Source organism: Symphalangus syndactylus, chromosome 2, assembly GCF_028878055.3.
Source record: "Symphalangus syndactylus isolate Jambi chromosome 2, NHGRI_mSymSyn1-v2.1_pri, whole genome shotgun sequence".
NCBI lineage: Eukaryota > Metazoa > Chordata > Mammalia > Primates > Hylobatidae > Symphalangus > Symphalangus syndactylus.
The window spans coordinates 41,653,108-41,669,072 of record NC_072424.2 but is presented as its reverse complement, the minus strand read 5'-3'; the positions used below and the strand labels follow the sequence as shown (position 1 = coordinate 41,669,072).

Sequence of the window (15,965 nt, the reverse complement as noted above, 5' to 3'; positions counted from 1 at the left end):
AAAGGGGAGATACTATTTTTAAGATAACTGTATTTTAAGAAAAATAAAGTGAAATTTTATGTTTACTTGAAAGCTGTCTTTTTTTAGTACGTTGTCCCACTTTAAAAGTAAATAAATCTTTATTTACAGACAGTCCCTGGGTCTCCGACCCCAATATTCCCCTAGTGGCCCGTGAGATCATGCAGCGAATGATCCAACAATTTGCTGCTGAATATACCTCAAAAAATAGCTCTACTCAGGACCCCAGCCAGCCCAATAGCACAAAGAACCAAAGCCTGCCGAAAGCATCTCCAGTCACCACCTCTCCCACGGCTGCAACTACTCAGAACCCTGTGCTCAGCAAACTTCTCATGGCTGACCAAGACTCACCTCTGGACCTTACTGTCAGAAAGTCTCAGTCAGAACCTAGCGAACAAGGTATGGTTTGATGTCAAGGTCTCCTCTATCTTATCAGAATACTTTTCTTTGGGGAGAGAAAAAAAAAAAGCATTGGCAAGTAGAGCATCAGCAGCAATAATACCATAAAAACTAATGTGATTCTTAAATTATTTCTTACTATGCAGTGATGGAGAAGTACAGCTAGAGTTGTTATAGCCTTATCTGTCAGCAGTTCGTAGTCATGATTGACGTACCACTCAGGAAAGTCAGATGGTTAACAGTTGTCACTAATCTTTCAGTTACTTGATATTTATATAAGCATTTTATATTTTCCATAGTATTTTTGTGTTTTTTAAAACTCCTATGAAAAAGTAAGTTTTATTCTTAACTAAATTTTCTAGGACTAGCACCTGTCTGAGAAATACGCCTCTACTTGTAGGTCTAAGTTATATACTCTGCAAATGAGATCATAAGGAAAAACATGTATTCGAATTTCGAAAAAGAAACTACTAGGGTTACAAATAGAGAAAGCAGTAGAACATACTTTAGGTTGTTAAATATATTCAATGTTTTATAAATACAGAAACACATACGTAAACACACACATCCACTGACGAAAGTATTTCCAAAAGGGAATTTGTTGAAGAGGACACTAATTAAGTGATGAAGTTAAGAGGTTATTAGTTTTGTTTAGCAAATGTTTCTTGAGTCTCTGAAGTTTATTTTCTTCAGTAGATACTCCTGTTGCTTTGTGATCTCATTTTACCTTTAATTTCACAAAAATTGAAGCAAGCATTTCAACTCAGCCATTGTTTGAACCACTACAAATTGTAAATTGGTGATGTCTGTACTAATGAGATTTTATTGTCATAGAAATCTTGAGTATACAGAAAGGTTATGAGATTATGTGGATTTATTGGTGAGAAATACATGTTTATTTTGGAAAATAAATTTAATTCTTGAAGAACCTCTTTGAAATGAACTTTCTTTTGAGTAGTTTTCCTTTGCTTTTATCCTTTTCCTGTGTGGTGAACAACAAACAAAACATCTGAGTTCTGAGAGATTTCTTGACAGGAGACCTCCTACTTGTTCACATTGCTCATGTACCTTTAGTTACCATATTTACAAAGTTGTATCTTTTATTGATGACTGTTTTCCACAAATTGGTAGTTTTCATTAAAGATCTCCTCACTCTAAATATTGCATCAGAAGTTTCAGGTTTATATTAGGAGAATGACAACATAGAATTATATTTAAAGTATTAATGGTGGCTACCATAAAATGTTACCACTTAATGTAATTTGTTATAACTAATGTTACACTTAAGAGATCAATACATTGTATTGACAGCGTGCTCTTACAAAGAGGAATTTGAACTACATGATAGCATTATAGTACGTAGACTTCAAATGAAGTAAAAAAAATTTAAATTATATTTCCTTAATGTGTTTTCAACCAAAAACCACACTATTTTTAGTGGTAGATTTAAAATATGTTGCCTGTTTGATTAGACAAATTGTTGTCTATTTGACTTTAAATAGTGTCTTTGGTTGGAAAAGTTGTAAGCAGTACATTTGCTTCTTAGATGTATACTTGGGTTAGATATCTAATAGGATAATTGGTTCTATAAGCTTATAATTATATTTTTAGAAATACTAGTGACTGTAAAGGACAAAACTCTTATGAGTGTGGGGGTTTTTTATTTACAAACTCAGTTGCCTGTTTATTTCTAACAGCCTGAAATAAAATGTCCTCCGATACAAGTTGTAAGTAGCTTCTACTCTGGGGTGATTTTTAACGTAACTAGATAGCAAGACCCCTCTGCTGGCCAACTGAAAATTAAAGACATTGTATATTATCTTGTTCTGTTAATTTTGGACAGAGTGGTAGCTTTAAAAGATTTCTTTTCCAGGTATTTCAACAAGGAGAAAAATGTCTTTGAGGGAAAAGAAAGTCTTCTAATTTTATATATTAATAACATGAATTTGCGATTTGGTCTAGTTGCAGTAAAAAATGGTTGTACTTCCAGGCTCTCATCAGTATCAAGACGGTTTCATTCTTCTTTCTTTAAACTTTCTTCACCAATTTTTAATGTCTTCTTAATTGAAAAACTCTTGGATTCATAAAATTCAGCAATTGAATTTTGAATCTCTGCAAAATTTTTTTGAAAGATTGAATATAAGTATACATTTTTTATAGATGGTCTACAAAACTATTAGGTAACACCCAAATCATAAATCATTAACTGATTCATCTTACAGACCATCTTGTTTAGTATATACATGTACTTTAATGACATAAACTTACATTTAAAAACAATTTTTATATCTTATTTAAAATTTTCTACATCTAACTTGTATGTACTTTTGAAGTTTCAGGTAGATTTAGCTCTTGAGGGATTTGGTTCTATAGTTTGTATGCCACTGTGGGACATTAAAAATGTGTATGCTTTGATCAAGGAAAATTTAGAAAATGGAGTCTTAAAAAATCTGATAACAGAGGACCTCATGCTATGTAAACTGCTATTTCTAGTATTTCACTATATCTTAACATCTTTAGTAACATGTTTTACCTTTTCTTTTGCCCCATTAATAATATATTTAGCCCTTGAGGATATTAAGTATAACATGCCTTGCTAAATTTATGTTGCTTCAGGATTTAATTGATTTTATAACTCAAATATATGACTAGCGTATCTGCTTAGTTGAATAAGCCTACTTACTGCTTTTTCGTTTTTAGCCTATTTAGTTTACATTTGCTCCTAGCTTTTAATATCCTCAGGTGTTTCTTTGTGTCTCTGCAGACGGTGTACTTGATCTGTCCACTAAGAAAAGTCCATGTGCTGGCAGCACTTCCCTGAGCCACTCTCCAGGCTGCTCCAGTACTCAAGGGAACGGGTAAGGGAGAATATTTGTAGCCTTACACAGTTTCACATAGATAATTCATCAAAGGTTGATGCCAGTCTCCCTTTTACATTTTAAAAAATAACCCTTCTAAGTAAGTCATTTATAAATATGGACCATAGATCAAGTAAAAATATAATCTGTGCAATGTAAAATTGGCTAGTACAGATGAGTTTTTGTCAGTTTAGTACAAATAGTAAATAACCATGAATATGGCAATTATTTCTTTGGACTTTTTGTTATGGCATGTTTTGGAGTGTGAAACTCAAGTTAAATAATTCTAAAGTTTAGATGTAAAGACAGTATTATGTGTGCCGAAGCTGTTTAATGAAAATTGAACTCCAATACTTGATATCTCTAGTGGGGTTTGTGTGTATGTGTGTTCATTTTTGTTTGTTTCTTTTGGGTTTGGTTTTGGTGGTTGATAACTGTACTTTGGCAGTTCAGAAAATGTAGTTTTCTGAAAGACTGTAGATGTTGATGCATAACCATCTTAGGCTGCCAAGACATTATTACTTGCTCAGTTTTGATAACTCTTAGGAGACTAAATTCTCTGACACCCTAATTTTATAGTGTAAGAACTGTCTTCTCCCTATGTGTATCTAATAACCAACTAGAAAAGTCAGGTATTAATAAAGACATTTAGATACCATGTTGAAAAAGCATTTCTATAAAACTGTGTGACAAAAAATCAACTTTAGATATGAAAAATAACTTGGTAAGTTTAAATTAGTTAATACTTAGGCGTATTGAACTTCCAGATTATCAGTGTGGGGAAGTTACTTAGATATTAAAGGAACAAGTGGATGCTAAGTGGACTAACCTTTTCCAACTTACTGTTAACTACCTTCAGATAGAAGGATTCCTTTACCGACTTCTAAAATCTCCCTTTATTTTCTGTAAAATTCCAAAACTTTTCATTGCCAAAAAGTATTAATTTAATCCATTATGCATACTAATCTTTTTCTTAACCCTTTCTTTTCACTATGGTTTATACTAGATATAAGTCAGCATGTTCCCAAATCTTTGGGTTCTATTTATATATCCAAAAATACTTGAGCCGGGCGTTGTGGCTCATGCCTGTAATCCCAGCACTTTGGGCAGCTGAAGTGGGCAGATCACCTGAGGTCAGGAGTTCAAGACAAGCCTGGGCAACATGGCAAAACCCTGTCTCTACTAAAAATACAAAACTTGGCCAGGCGTGGTGGTGCACACCTGTAGTCCAGCTACTGAGGAGGCTGAGGTGGGAGGATCATTTGAGCCCAGAAGGTCACAGCTGCAGTGAGCCATGATCACAACACTGCACTCAAGCCTGGGTGACAGAGTGAGACCTTGTCTCCAAAACACTTGAGTTGTGTAATTAAGGACACATGTAGAGGTCCATGTGCAGTTTGCATAAACAAATCCTTTGCTTAAGATTCTCTGTAAACTTGGCTACCAGGTTCATGTATTATATGGCTGAAGTTGCTGTGTCTATCCCTCTGAATGGAAAGTGTTTTCTACTGGTTTTGTTTTATGGAAGAAAAATGCATCAATAGGATTGCCCATCTTTTAGTTGAATATTCAGTGTTATCCTTATTGTGTTACTGATGATAGTAGTCCCCATAGAGTTTTGTAGAACATAACTGGTTTATCATTTCTGCAAAGCGCTATTTTGTGCCTAATTAATGTAATCATCCCCTCGGGCATGTTTTGCCACATGTCAGTCTTAATATTGATAATGTTTCTCTATTGTGAAAGTCAAAACCTTACGAATTAACTTTGTCTAAGTAGTTGACTTTTTAAACATTATTTGAAAGCCGTCCATTTGAAATTTCAAAATAGGTGTTTGGTATTTCAAGAAGGGAAGTTTTTTTTAAGCCAGAGAAAACTGCTCAAAAATGGTTTATATCCCTCTGACAGTAATTACTTTGAGTAGAACTTAAGGGGTAAATAAAGAGTAATTTCTTTTAAGCTTGGATTATTTCAAATGGAAAATCATGATACTCATGTATCTGCAACTAGTAGTGTTTTAAAATGAAGACGTGTGGTAAGTTATAATGCAATGGGTCTTTTGGTTTGGTTTATTTGGGAATTTTTTTTTTCTCCCTTGGGGCTGTTAGCCATATATACGTATTTCCCCCCCCACCCCCAAGCAAAATAAGAAATGTTACTTGGAATTGTTTGATTTTTGATGATGAATATCAACTTGTTTGTGGGATAAATGAGCAATTATCTATGGGTTCCAGTAATGTATATGGTTTCAGTTTTAAAACTAGTTGTCATGAATGTTGAATACATTGAATTAAAATAAATAATTCGGCTTACTCTTTTATTACTGTACTTGTTTAGTGGTAACGTCACATTGGCAACACAATTCTGTGTAGATCTATGAAGACTGATGATTACTTTGTAATTAATAATTAAGATGCTATTTTCAGACAGTTGCGCGAAACTTTTTCTCCGAAAATTTGTGAACCCAACCAGAGACCAGCTGACAGGTTTAATTTTTCTTTGCCCAAAAAGCTCCTGATTTTTTTCTTTTTCCTTTTTCCTTTTTTTGTGAACAAGTTTTAAAACTAACTGCTGAGACCATTTTTTTTTTAATTTTAGAGAAAAATAAATAAATAACACAAAGTGATGTTACCCAAGCAAGGCCTTCTAATAAAGGAGTGGTCCCCTCACCCACCCCTCCCTACCTGTGCAAGTCCTGCTCACATCAGTTTCCTTCCATCCAATTAGGCGACCTGGGAGACCCAGCCAGTACCGCCCAGACGGACTTCGGAGTGGTGATGGGGTACCTCCAAGAAGCTTACAGGATGGAACCAGGGAAGGTTTTGGACACTCCACATCACTCAAAGTTCCACTGGCTCGATCTCTGCAGATTAGTGAAGAACTACTGAGCAGAAACCAATTGTCCACAGCTGCCAGCCTTGGGCCATCTGGATTACAGAATCATGGACAACACTTAATATTATCCAGGGAAGCCTCTTGGGCAAAACCACATTACGAGTTCAACCTCAGCCGTATGAAGTTCAGGGGAAATGGTGCACTCAGCAACATCAGTGACCTTCCTTTTCTTGCAGAAAACTCTGCCTTTCCAAAAATGGCACTTCAAGCAAAACAAGATGGAAAAAAGGATGTGAGCCATTCATCTCCTGTAGATTTAAAGATACCACAAGTTCGAGGAATGGATCTTTCTTGGGAGTCTCGCACTGGTGATCAGTACAGCTATAGCTCTTTGGTAATGGGTTCACAAACGGAGAGCGCGCTTAGTAAAAAATTAAGGGCTATTCTTCCAAAACAAAATAGAAAAAGCATGTTAGATGCTGGACCCGATTCTTGGGGCTCAGATGCTGAGCAGTCTACCTCTGGACAGCCATATCCCACATCGGATCAAGAAGGAGACCCTGGCTCCAAGCAGCCTCGGAAGAAAAGAGGGCGTTACAGACAGTACAACAGTGAGATACTGGAGGAAGCAATCTCAGTGGTTATGAGTGGAAAAATGAGTGTTTCCAAAGCTCAGAGTATTTATGGGATTCCCCACAGTACACTGGAGTACAAAGTAAAGGAGAGGCTGGGCACTTTGAAAAACCCTCCAAAGAAAAAGATGAAATTAATGAGGTCGGAGGGGCCAGATGTTTCTGTAAAGATTGAATTAGATCCCCAGGGAGAGGCAGCACAAAGTGCAAATGAATCAAAAAACGAGTAGGAATACTGTAGAGTGCCAATTACTGTACAAACTGGGTGAGCACTACTGCATCATTGTTCAGCTATCATTGCTTGCACATAATTTCATTTACTGTGACACTTGCTTCTTTGCAGATTTTGCATTGACTTGTGTGTACAGAGATGAAATGTGCATTCTGAATGTTGCATATTTTAAATTTTTCATGTGCAGTATGGCTCGGAATATGTTTGGCCTTTTGCATGTTTCTCTACAAAAGAGAATTGAGTTACCTCACAGAGAACAGATACATGGAAGTGGACTCCTTGCCTGTAGAGCCTGCATGCTTTTTTGTTTTGTTTTTTTGTTTTTTTTCTTAAGTTATATTTGTTTTTACTTTTTAAAAAAGAAGAGGAAACAAAGCCCCCTTTTAGAAACTACGTCTGTCATACTGGGAGCTTTATCACTGCAAATTGGAAAGCCATCTTATAATAAAAATTATTCACATTTTTCATCTACGATTCAACTAATTGAAGGATTAAACTAAAGAAAAAACTAAGAAGAACAATGAACCTTTGAATTTGAGAAATTTGGTTATTCACTGACATAATTATTGGGTCATTTATAGTTACATTTTATAATTTTCTTCTCACTATTAAATTTACTTAAATTAGCAAGCTATTAGTGCTCACCCAGAGGGGAAGGCGGTGGAAAATGTGCACACACTACCTTCAGAAATGCTTAAGTTAATTACTTTGAACACTACCTTTGCTGTAATTTCATTTGAGATTTTCTAAGGGTAGAATTTGGTCTCACCTACAAGTGAGGATATAGCCTTATCTCATGGAGGACGAGCTCCGTTTTTACTCAGGAGCAGTCAGGGTACATTACATAAAACAATGGAGGATGCCTCATTTTAGCAAACTAGGTTTCTTTGTATTCTTCAGTCCTTTTACAGAATTGATGTGCTAACTGAATATCATTGCAGCAACTAGATTAAGATATTCAAGATCTCTTTATTGGGGATGGGAGAAATAGGGAAAGAAATGTATATAAGTAATTATGATATTGCAAAAGTGATACTTAGATTTTACAGCCTCAGTAGTCTGCCCAGTGTCCACATTAATGAAGGATCCATGTTTGTAGTGAGAGAAGAAAACCTCAAGGTAACCTGATACGATTTAGGATGCATATCAGTTCTAACAATAATTCAATCAGAAGTCAAGCTCATTGGAATTCCTTTTTTAACTGATGCAAATACTAGTAGAAGGGTGGGAGAGGTGTTCTGTTGTTTTTTTTTGTTTGTTTGTTTGTTTTAGTTTTTATTTAATTTTGTTGGTTAGAATTTTTTTCTCTTTTTTTTTTTGGCATCCTACATAATACCCCCTTCTTGACTTTTTCTGATAATTAGCCGATATTCATGGTTGTTTAGCACACAGTTCAGGACCTTTGAGATCATGTTTGTATAAGCACTCCTTGAAGAATATCTAAGCTTTTTTTGAGATGGGCTTTTAAAATTATAATAAGGAAAGTTTATTTTCTGCGGTTTTTGCAAGAATAAGCAAAGCCCATGGAATTTAATTTTTCATTGTGATGAGATTAAAATTACTATTTGTGCAAAACAAAATCCACATCACATATACTGTATATTCTAATCTGCTGAGAAAGGTGGTCAGGCCCTTCTAAATGCTTAACCAAAAACAAACATTATTGGAGTTTCAGTGTAAAATAAAATTAAAATTGGAGGGTTGGTTAGATTGATTTCAGATGGACACTAACAGTTCAAGGGGAGGTCCAGATATTTCCAAGGCATAAATTCTTGCCTGGAAACGTTGGAGCAATTAATTAAATTAGGTTAAGTTTTCCCTCAGCAACCTGTGTGTTCAAAGGTTAGGCACACCATTGCTGTTACTAAAACACGTGCACTGCTCATTCTTGACATAGCTTGGGTGTGGGTTCCTCTTGTTTTGGTTATTTTGTGTAGCAGTTTAATCAGTGGATAACTGAGCCTGTTTCCTCTTAGCTTTCTAGACTTCTTAACAGAAAAAACAGTTTGGGTTCAATAGCATTTTATGATTCTACAATATTTTGTCACCTAGCTGGAAGTTGCAATAAAAATTCCTTATGAAATATATGATTTTCATCTGTAATTGAAGGAAATCATAGAAAGTTTGCTGAAAGCAAAGGGCTAAGCTTATGAAGGAACACCTCCTTTGTTAAACACTCAAGAATTTGTCAGCACACAATTAATTGCAGCCATAGTATCTTTTTGCGTAATGTTTGGGATATTCAGTAGCCCAGGATTGCTGCAAAAAGGTCCTTTGAGAAAATTAATTTGTGCTTGCTTTTATCCCCTCTCGGAAAGACATCACTAAAGGCCCATTAAAAATCTGGCCCTAAAAGTTCGACTTTTGTAGAGTTTATTGTTCAGAGAGGTTTAATCCTATGTGGTAGTCTAAGTGATGTATGAGTTGAGTTATGTAAATTTTGTCATTGTAGTGTACATGGAGTGATCATTTTACTAACATAAATATTTTCTATGTGTGTTTCAGTGGATGACAATCGAGCAGCAGAAGAATGGTGTGCCTACCCTTAATGCTGCAGTTTAAATAAGAGAACTTGTATTGTGTCATTTCAGATTGTAGGCTGAGAGTTGTAAATAGTGAAAATTTGAGTACTTCTATTATTTGTTTTGGTTAGAAAGTGAATTTAAAAAACAAACCAAACTCTAAACTTTCTCAGATTAAAAGTCCTGAGACCTGAAGATTGTAATATTCATGTCTGTGAAGCTTTTAAACATTACACTTGAGATCAGTCATGACTTGATATTCAGGTAAATTTTCTTTTCCAAGAAGCTTTTGAATAAGCATATTTCCTCCAAAGGTCTCTCTCTCTCTCTTTTTTTGAGTGTAGATTATTTTAAAGCACTAATTGCATTACATTGGTAACTGCAATATAAAATAGCCATTATTGTTTTGTGAAGCATGGTTGAAATTAGCTAGTGGTCCCTTTTAAATTTCATGAGCCTCTCAAAAAAGAAAAACTTAAAAAAAAAAAACAAAAAGCTGCTGGAATATTTCAAAAGATATATATTTTACCTTATTATAGGTTTTGTAAAGTTAGTTTGTAATATTCAGGTGCACTTTTAATGTTAAATTTTGTGTTCAGAGTTCCATTATACCATGTATTTCTCGGAGGTGGCTCATCACATGGCTGGCTGGCAGTCTTGGTGCCGCAGTGATTCCTTAATATTTGATTTCTCTCTTGATTTGCCACTATTCTGTATTGGCACTTTCAGTGTAGATATTCTAGTTTGGGGATGTCCTCACAAATGTGTAATAGAGATTGGTCTATTAGCATGCTTAATTTCTGCTAATCAGAGTTTTGCATGGCCCAAACAACAGTTGACCATTTTTATGGTATGGGAAAGTGTAGTTCACAACTGTCTTTGTCACGAAAGCCGTTTTTCCTTACATTTTCCAGTAGGCAGATAACATTACTTAAATTATTAATATATAACACTGTTGGAACTATTGATAGGAAATAATGTATTTAAAATAATTTTTTGCATTTTCAGAGACCTTGATGTTATAGGGTAGATAAGCTATGGCACTATAAAATCAAAAACACTAATTCTGTGGAAGGATATCTAGTTGGTATTTTTATCTTTAGCTTTCTCATTTCTGAGACAGCATAGTCATCCAGCTTGATGGTAATGTAGTATATTACTTTGTTCAGTGGGCTTATAAGTGACTCTGAATTGTTTGTGATGAGCTATACACTTTTTTTCTGTTCCCCAAATACCATGAAGGACAAGGTCACTCTTTCAGGAAAAATAATTTATATTTGTGTATAATACTTTTTAATATTAAGTTTGTTGTTCTGAAGTTTAGATGTTGCTTGATAAACCTTTGCTGCAGCAGATCATGAATATGAGTAAGGCTTTGTGTGATAATAGGGGTCCTTACGTGAAGTTAATTACTGTTCAGTTCTGGTGAGCAAGCTCAACAAGTGTGAAGTGTGTATTAGCTTTATTTGGTACACTTTTACTTTACAATATTGAAGTGCTTTTAGAACTCTGGTTATCTTATATAAACCATTACCTCAACCAATTGGCATTTCTTTTCCCCAACATTTACCTTAGCTGTAATATGAGCTATGTGGGATCAGATGGTAAAACTATAAAAGGCACAATGAGAAGTTCCCAAGTTTTGGAGAGAACTCTAAATTAGACTAAAAGCAACTACCTGTTAACACCAATATCATAACTACCTTCTGTCATTAGGCAGTACATAGCAACCTTTGAGCTGCTAGTGAGCTATCTGTTCTCCCCCTACCCCCAAGTAAGCACACAGTGCCAGGCCTGGTTCTAAGCCTTTGTGATTCTCTTACATCTCATTGACCCATAATAGTGAAGCATGGATTCATTTATTTTCATAAGACAAATTGAGTCAGCTCGATGTCAGAAGCTGAAAATATTTTGAGTAGTTTAGCAGTTATATGACAGATTGGCATCATTTTCTTTAACAGCTTTTATCTTTGTAGATTTCCTTTTGAGACCATGTATTTTTGCTTTTATAATTCTTTCATTAAATGCCAGGGGTGGTTTTCATATTAACCACTGTTTTTCTGTATATTCAGGTTGCTGTCATTGGTGATAGAATATGGCAATAGACAGAACTGTGCTCCGCTTTATGTTTTATAGGAGATATTGAAAGTTACAGGTTAAATTTTGGCCTTCTTGAGGATATCAAAGATTGTTTTCCTTGTTACCTTTAATTAGAATTTGGTCTTCATTAATGCTTTGGTCAGGCTAGCATTACTACAAACTTGATGGCTTCAGCAGAACAGCCCATTTAGGAGACTATTAAGCTATCTAGGGATTTTTTAAAAAATTAATTGCTTTCAAAATCTGAAAAGGAAAAAAGTATAATTGTGGTACAAAGAAGACAGAACTCCAGGCTCTTTCTTCTTAGTTTATTTTGGCTTAATTCTATACTGGAGACTTGAATAGGATTTGTGAACACGGTGATGGAAAGAAAAATAGAGGACGTTATTTGTGTATCCTCATTCCTGAATAATCTTGCAGTCACCTTTTAAAGAAGCAGACATTAGCCCTGTAACACAACACTGTATCTATAAACCCTAAGTGTTAGGAAGGAGATTGGGGTGGGGAAAGTGAAGTAGGATGGAAAAAGCATGTAGACTTCTGAGAAGAGGCTAAAAATTCTGCCTTATAATACTAAAAATGAGTCACAAGATAATGTGGTGAAGTTAGGCCATCTTGATTTGACAGAAAAATCTTTTACATTGTTTAAAAATGAGAATCGAGGCTAATTAATGTTGATTTGACAATAGAACGTGAGCTACTTCTGCAACCATTTGGGGGGTAATTTTACGGTTTCCAGTTCATTTAGAGCTGTATCAAGAAAAGCTAAAAAGCAAGCACTTTTAGTTAATCATAGATTTATTGGATGTAGCAAATATTATTATAATATTTAATCTCTATTATTTGAATGTGGAAATGAACTCTTTTACCCCATCTTGAACTGTTCATTGAACATGCTCAAGATGATCAACACTGGAAATGACCCTACACACATACCAAAAAAATCTAAAGCAGTAAGACATATTTGAAGATCCATACCTCTTAAACTTTTTAGATTTGTCTTGGGAAAGAATTTATGAACCTGTAACCAGTATTAGTGCAGTCTTGGGTTCCTTGTTCTGCATAATTGCACCCTTTCTCAGGTATGTCCTGACAACATAAATTTTAAAATAATCTCATTAGAGATTAGATTCTCAGTGGATAGTGTGTAAGGGGATTAGGGGTGGGGGGTTGGGGGTAGTTGGACACAGGACACTGACACAGTAGAGCAGGGATTTTTAACAGTCAATAGCCAAATAGAATTTCAATCTAGAATATTTTTACCCCCTCAGAATGAGTGAAACAACTTCTATTATTTGGTATACCCGGTGCTACACTCCTAAAAGTCTTTTTTTTCATCCAGGTGACTTTTTTAATTTTTCCTGCTTGGTGGTGGAAGGTTATATGGCAAACTTCACTGTCATTAAGAAAGCACTTGTCCAAAATGTTTAAAATACTAGAAAAGGGATAATTCAGCACTTTTTCTGTTACAACACTAAAGTCTTAATTTATCTTCAGAGTCTTAGGTACTGTAAGTTTTAGGATGATTATTTAAAAATATAAAACATACTACATAATATGGGGTCAGATCACATTTATGTAAATCTTATTTTAAAAAAAGACAGTAACATTTTGTACCTTTCTAGCAATTCCAAGTGATTGCCTCATTTTCTCTTATTAAGCATTTCAAGCTTAAGAATTTGGAATTTGAGAGAAGGTGAGGGGGAAAATTCCCCAAAATAAAAATTTGTTTCAGACCATTTTAGAAAAATAAATCACTAGAAAAATGGGTAGGGATTCTCTCCCCCCTTTAAGTCTTCAGGGAATGAGCAGTATTTAGAATCTTTGGCTGAAAGTCAAGCCTTTTTACTTTGTAAATTTTTAATATTAATTCACTGACATGCTTTTTACACCAGAGGACTGAAAATGGATCTTAATGTTTTTAAGTTGTGGAAGGGTATATTTCTAAAATGAGGGGGGGATGATTAACTAGGTTAGTATTACCAGCATTAGTAAGTTTAAGGAATTTTAGTATGTAATAGCAAAGTGTTTGATTAAAAGTCTAATCCTATATTGCTAGTCAAAATTAGTTACATTCTGATCTAGGAAAGATAATAGTCATTGGATATTGATATGCTGTGCTGTCAGAAAACCAGACTAAGATAGAAACCCTTATCTGACTCCCACATGTTGCTTGTTCTGATGGGATGTATACTTTACAGCAGCTTATTGCTGCTTTGAAAAAAAATGTATAAACTATACATTTGGAGTGTTTGCATATAATTCTTTATAACCTCCACTTAAAGCTGTCAGACATTGGTATTTTATCAGTCCACATTGTTTAATAAAACTAATGTTCTTAGGAATCCAGCTTGTACACACTGTTTAAAAACCCTCAGGGACAGTTTACACACTCTTCTCACTCAATTCAGGTACTTTGATGCTATTCTTAAACCTAACAGTGACTTGTATTTTTCTGTTTTGCTTTTATTTCAACGTGCTGGTAGCACATCTGATGAATGTCAACTTAAAAAACTCAGTTCAGGTATCCAGGTATAACTCAGCCAAACAGATTTTAAAGCTGCATATAACTCTCCAGCACATGGTGCCTCACACTCTTATAGTGGCATTCTATATATTCAGTTATTACTACTGAGCAGATAATATGGGGGTTCCTGTTAACAGTGTATTTTTTAAAAAAAAGTGCATAAATGTATAGCCAGCACACTACACACACAGACACACACACACAAACATGCACAGTTAAACTATATATTTTTAAATGCCACTAATAGCCAGCACAACTAAAACAAAAGACATTCCTAACTGCTCTGTAAGCTGTTAACAGATGCAGTTCCTTCTTGATGTGGCTCTTGCTTCTTCACGATAACTACTACTAAATTCAAGCACTGGTCCTTGGGTGTCTGACCTCTACATTCTAGTTTATGCAATGTCTTTAGAGAATTTTGTGCACTGGCCACTGTGATGGAACCATTGGGCCAGGAGTGCTTTGAGTTTATCAGTAGTGATTCTGCCAAAGTTGGTGTTGTAACATGAGTATGTAAAATGTCAAAAAAAATTAGCAGAGGTCTAGGTCTGCATATCAGCAGACAGTTTTGTCAGTGTATTTTGTAGCCTTGAAGTTCCCGGTGACAAGTTTTTTCTGATGTGGAGTTCTAATTCCAGTGTTTTAGTCCTTTGCATCTTTAATGTTAAGACTTGTCTCTTTAAAATTGCTTTTGTTTTCTGCAGTACTATCTGTGGTTAACAAAATAGATTATTCCTCTGCTTTAATATTTGATATCTTACATCTAAAATAAATTCTCTCCACATATAAAACCCATAGCCTTTGGAGATATGGAAAATGGTATCTTTCAGATTTCTAGAAGTTCAAGTGTCATACAACAAAACAGGAACCCCCTTTACTCTTATGGACCTCATTTCAATATACTGTTTACAGTTTGATGGAATTGTATAATTTAATATTTCTCTTGTACTGTAGTTTATATTTATTTACAGATTTTTTTTTTTTGTACTGTGTGATTTGAACTTTTTGTTCCTTGCTATGATCAATGTTTATGTAGTAGAGCACTTATGATCACAAATTAAGTTTTTTGGTTTGATTGCACTACATTAAATTTTTTAATGCAGTTCTGATTTTTGACTGGACTAAAACTGTGTCTTAATGTATGTGATGAGTACTTAAAATTTTAATCCATGTGGCCCCCCCCCTTTTTTTTGCATTGTATGTCAAAAGCGCTAGTTCTTTCGTGCATGTGTAAGATTTAATGGTTCCATTGTATTATTTGACCATGACATTTGGAGAAACATTCCCAGCTGTAATGTTGTGTATGGTAGTTCTCACTGGATGCTAGACTTTTCAAAACCACTATTCTTCTAATAAATTTTGTTGTGAAAAACTGTTTTTAAAGCTTGGTTTCTACTTCCTAAGATTTTAATGCTTTTTGAAAAATTCACAAAATGGATAAAAGTTGGATTGTACTCCAAATATAAATACACATGGTAATCAAAGTTAGTGATTTTTTTTACGATAAATTCTTTCTAGATGAAATCTCTTAGATAAAGTTGCTACTATGAGATTCTGCTTTCATATTCAGATGTAATACTGCCTTGTAACTCAGTGTCTTTACTAATTTGATACCTCGGTGCTCAGATTACCTCAGTTTTGTTCATTGGATTATTCATTTTAAAAAATATATTCAGCTAAACAAGATACAGTAATGTTTTCATAATACCGTCTTCTGTCTTGACTTAGTTTTGTATAATTTTCTTAAGAGTATAAAACTTAATGCCGGGATTCCTTGTCAGAAAATAATAGTGACTTTTTTGTTGGCTCTTTTCTTGAGGTATAAGTATAAAAGCAACATGG

The 15,965-nt window shown here is 34.6% G+C and overlaps 1 protein-coding gene across 23 annotated transcripts in view; it reads left to right on the top strand.

Moving 5' to 3' along the window:
* The window catches only part of LCOR (ligand dependent nuclear receptor corepressor), a 167,970-nt gene that overhangs the window by 117,952 nt on the left and 34,053 nt on the right, over window positions 1-15,965 (top strand). For 19 of the 23 annotated variants that reach the window (XR_008652609.2, XM_063628550.1, XM_063628555.1 and 16 more), the window contains 2 exons: window positions 130-417; window positions 3,182-3,275. Coding sequence is in view for 22 of the 23 variants with exons in the window: in XM_063628550.1 (XP_063484620.1) it covers window positions 130-417; window positions 3,182-3,275 (382 nt within the window). In the remaining variant the exon portion in view is untranslated. Of the gene's footprint in view, window positions 1-129; window positions 418-3,181; window positions 3,276-6,002; window positions 15,507-15,965 lie in introns of those variants that run through there. The other 4 variants (XM_063628615.1, XM_063628620.1, XM_055253801.2 and 1 more) reach the window with 1 other exon arrangement.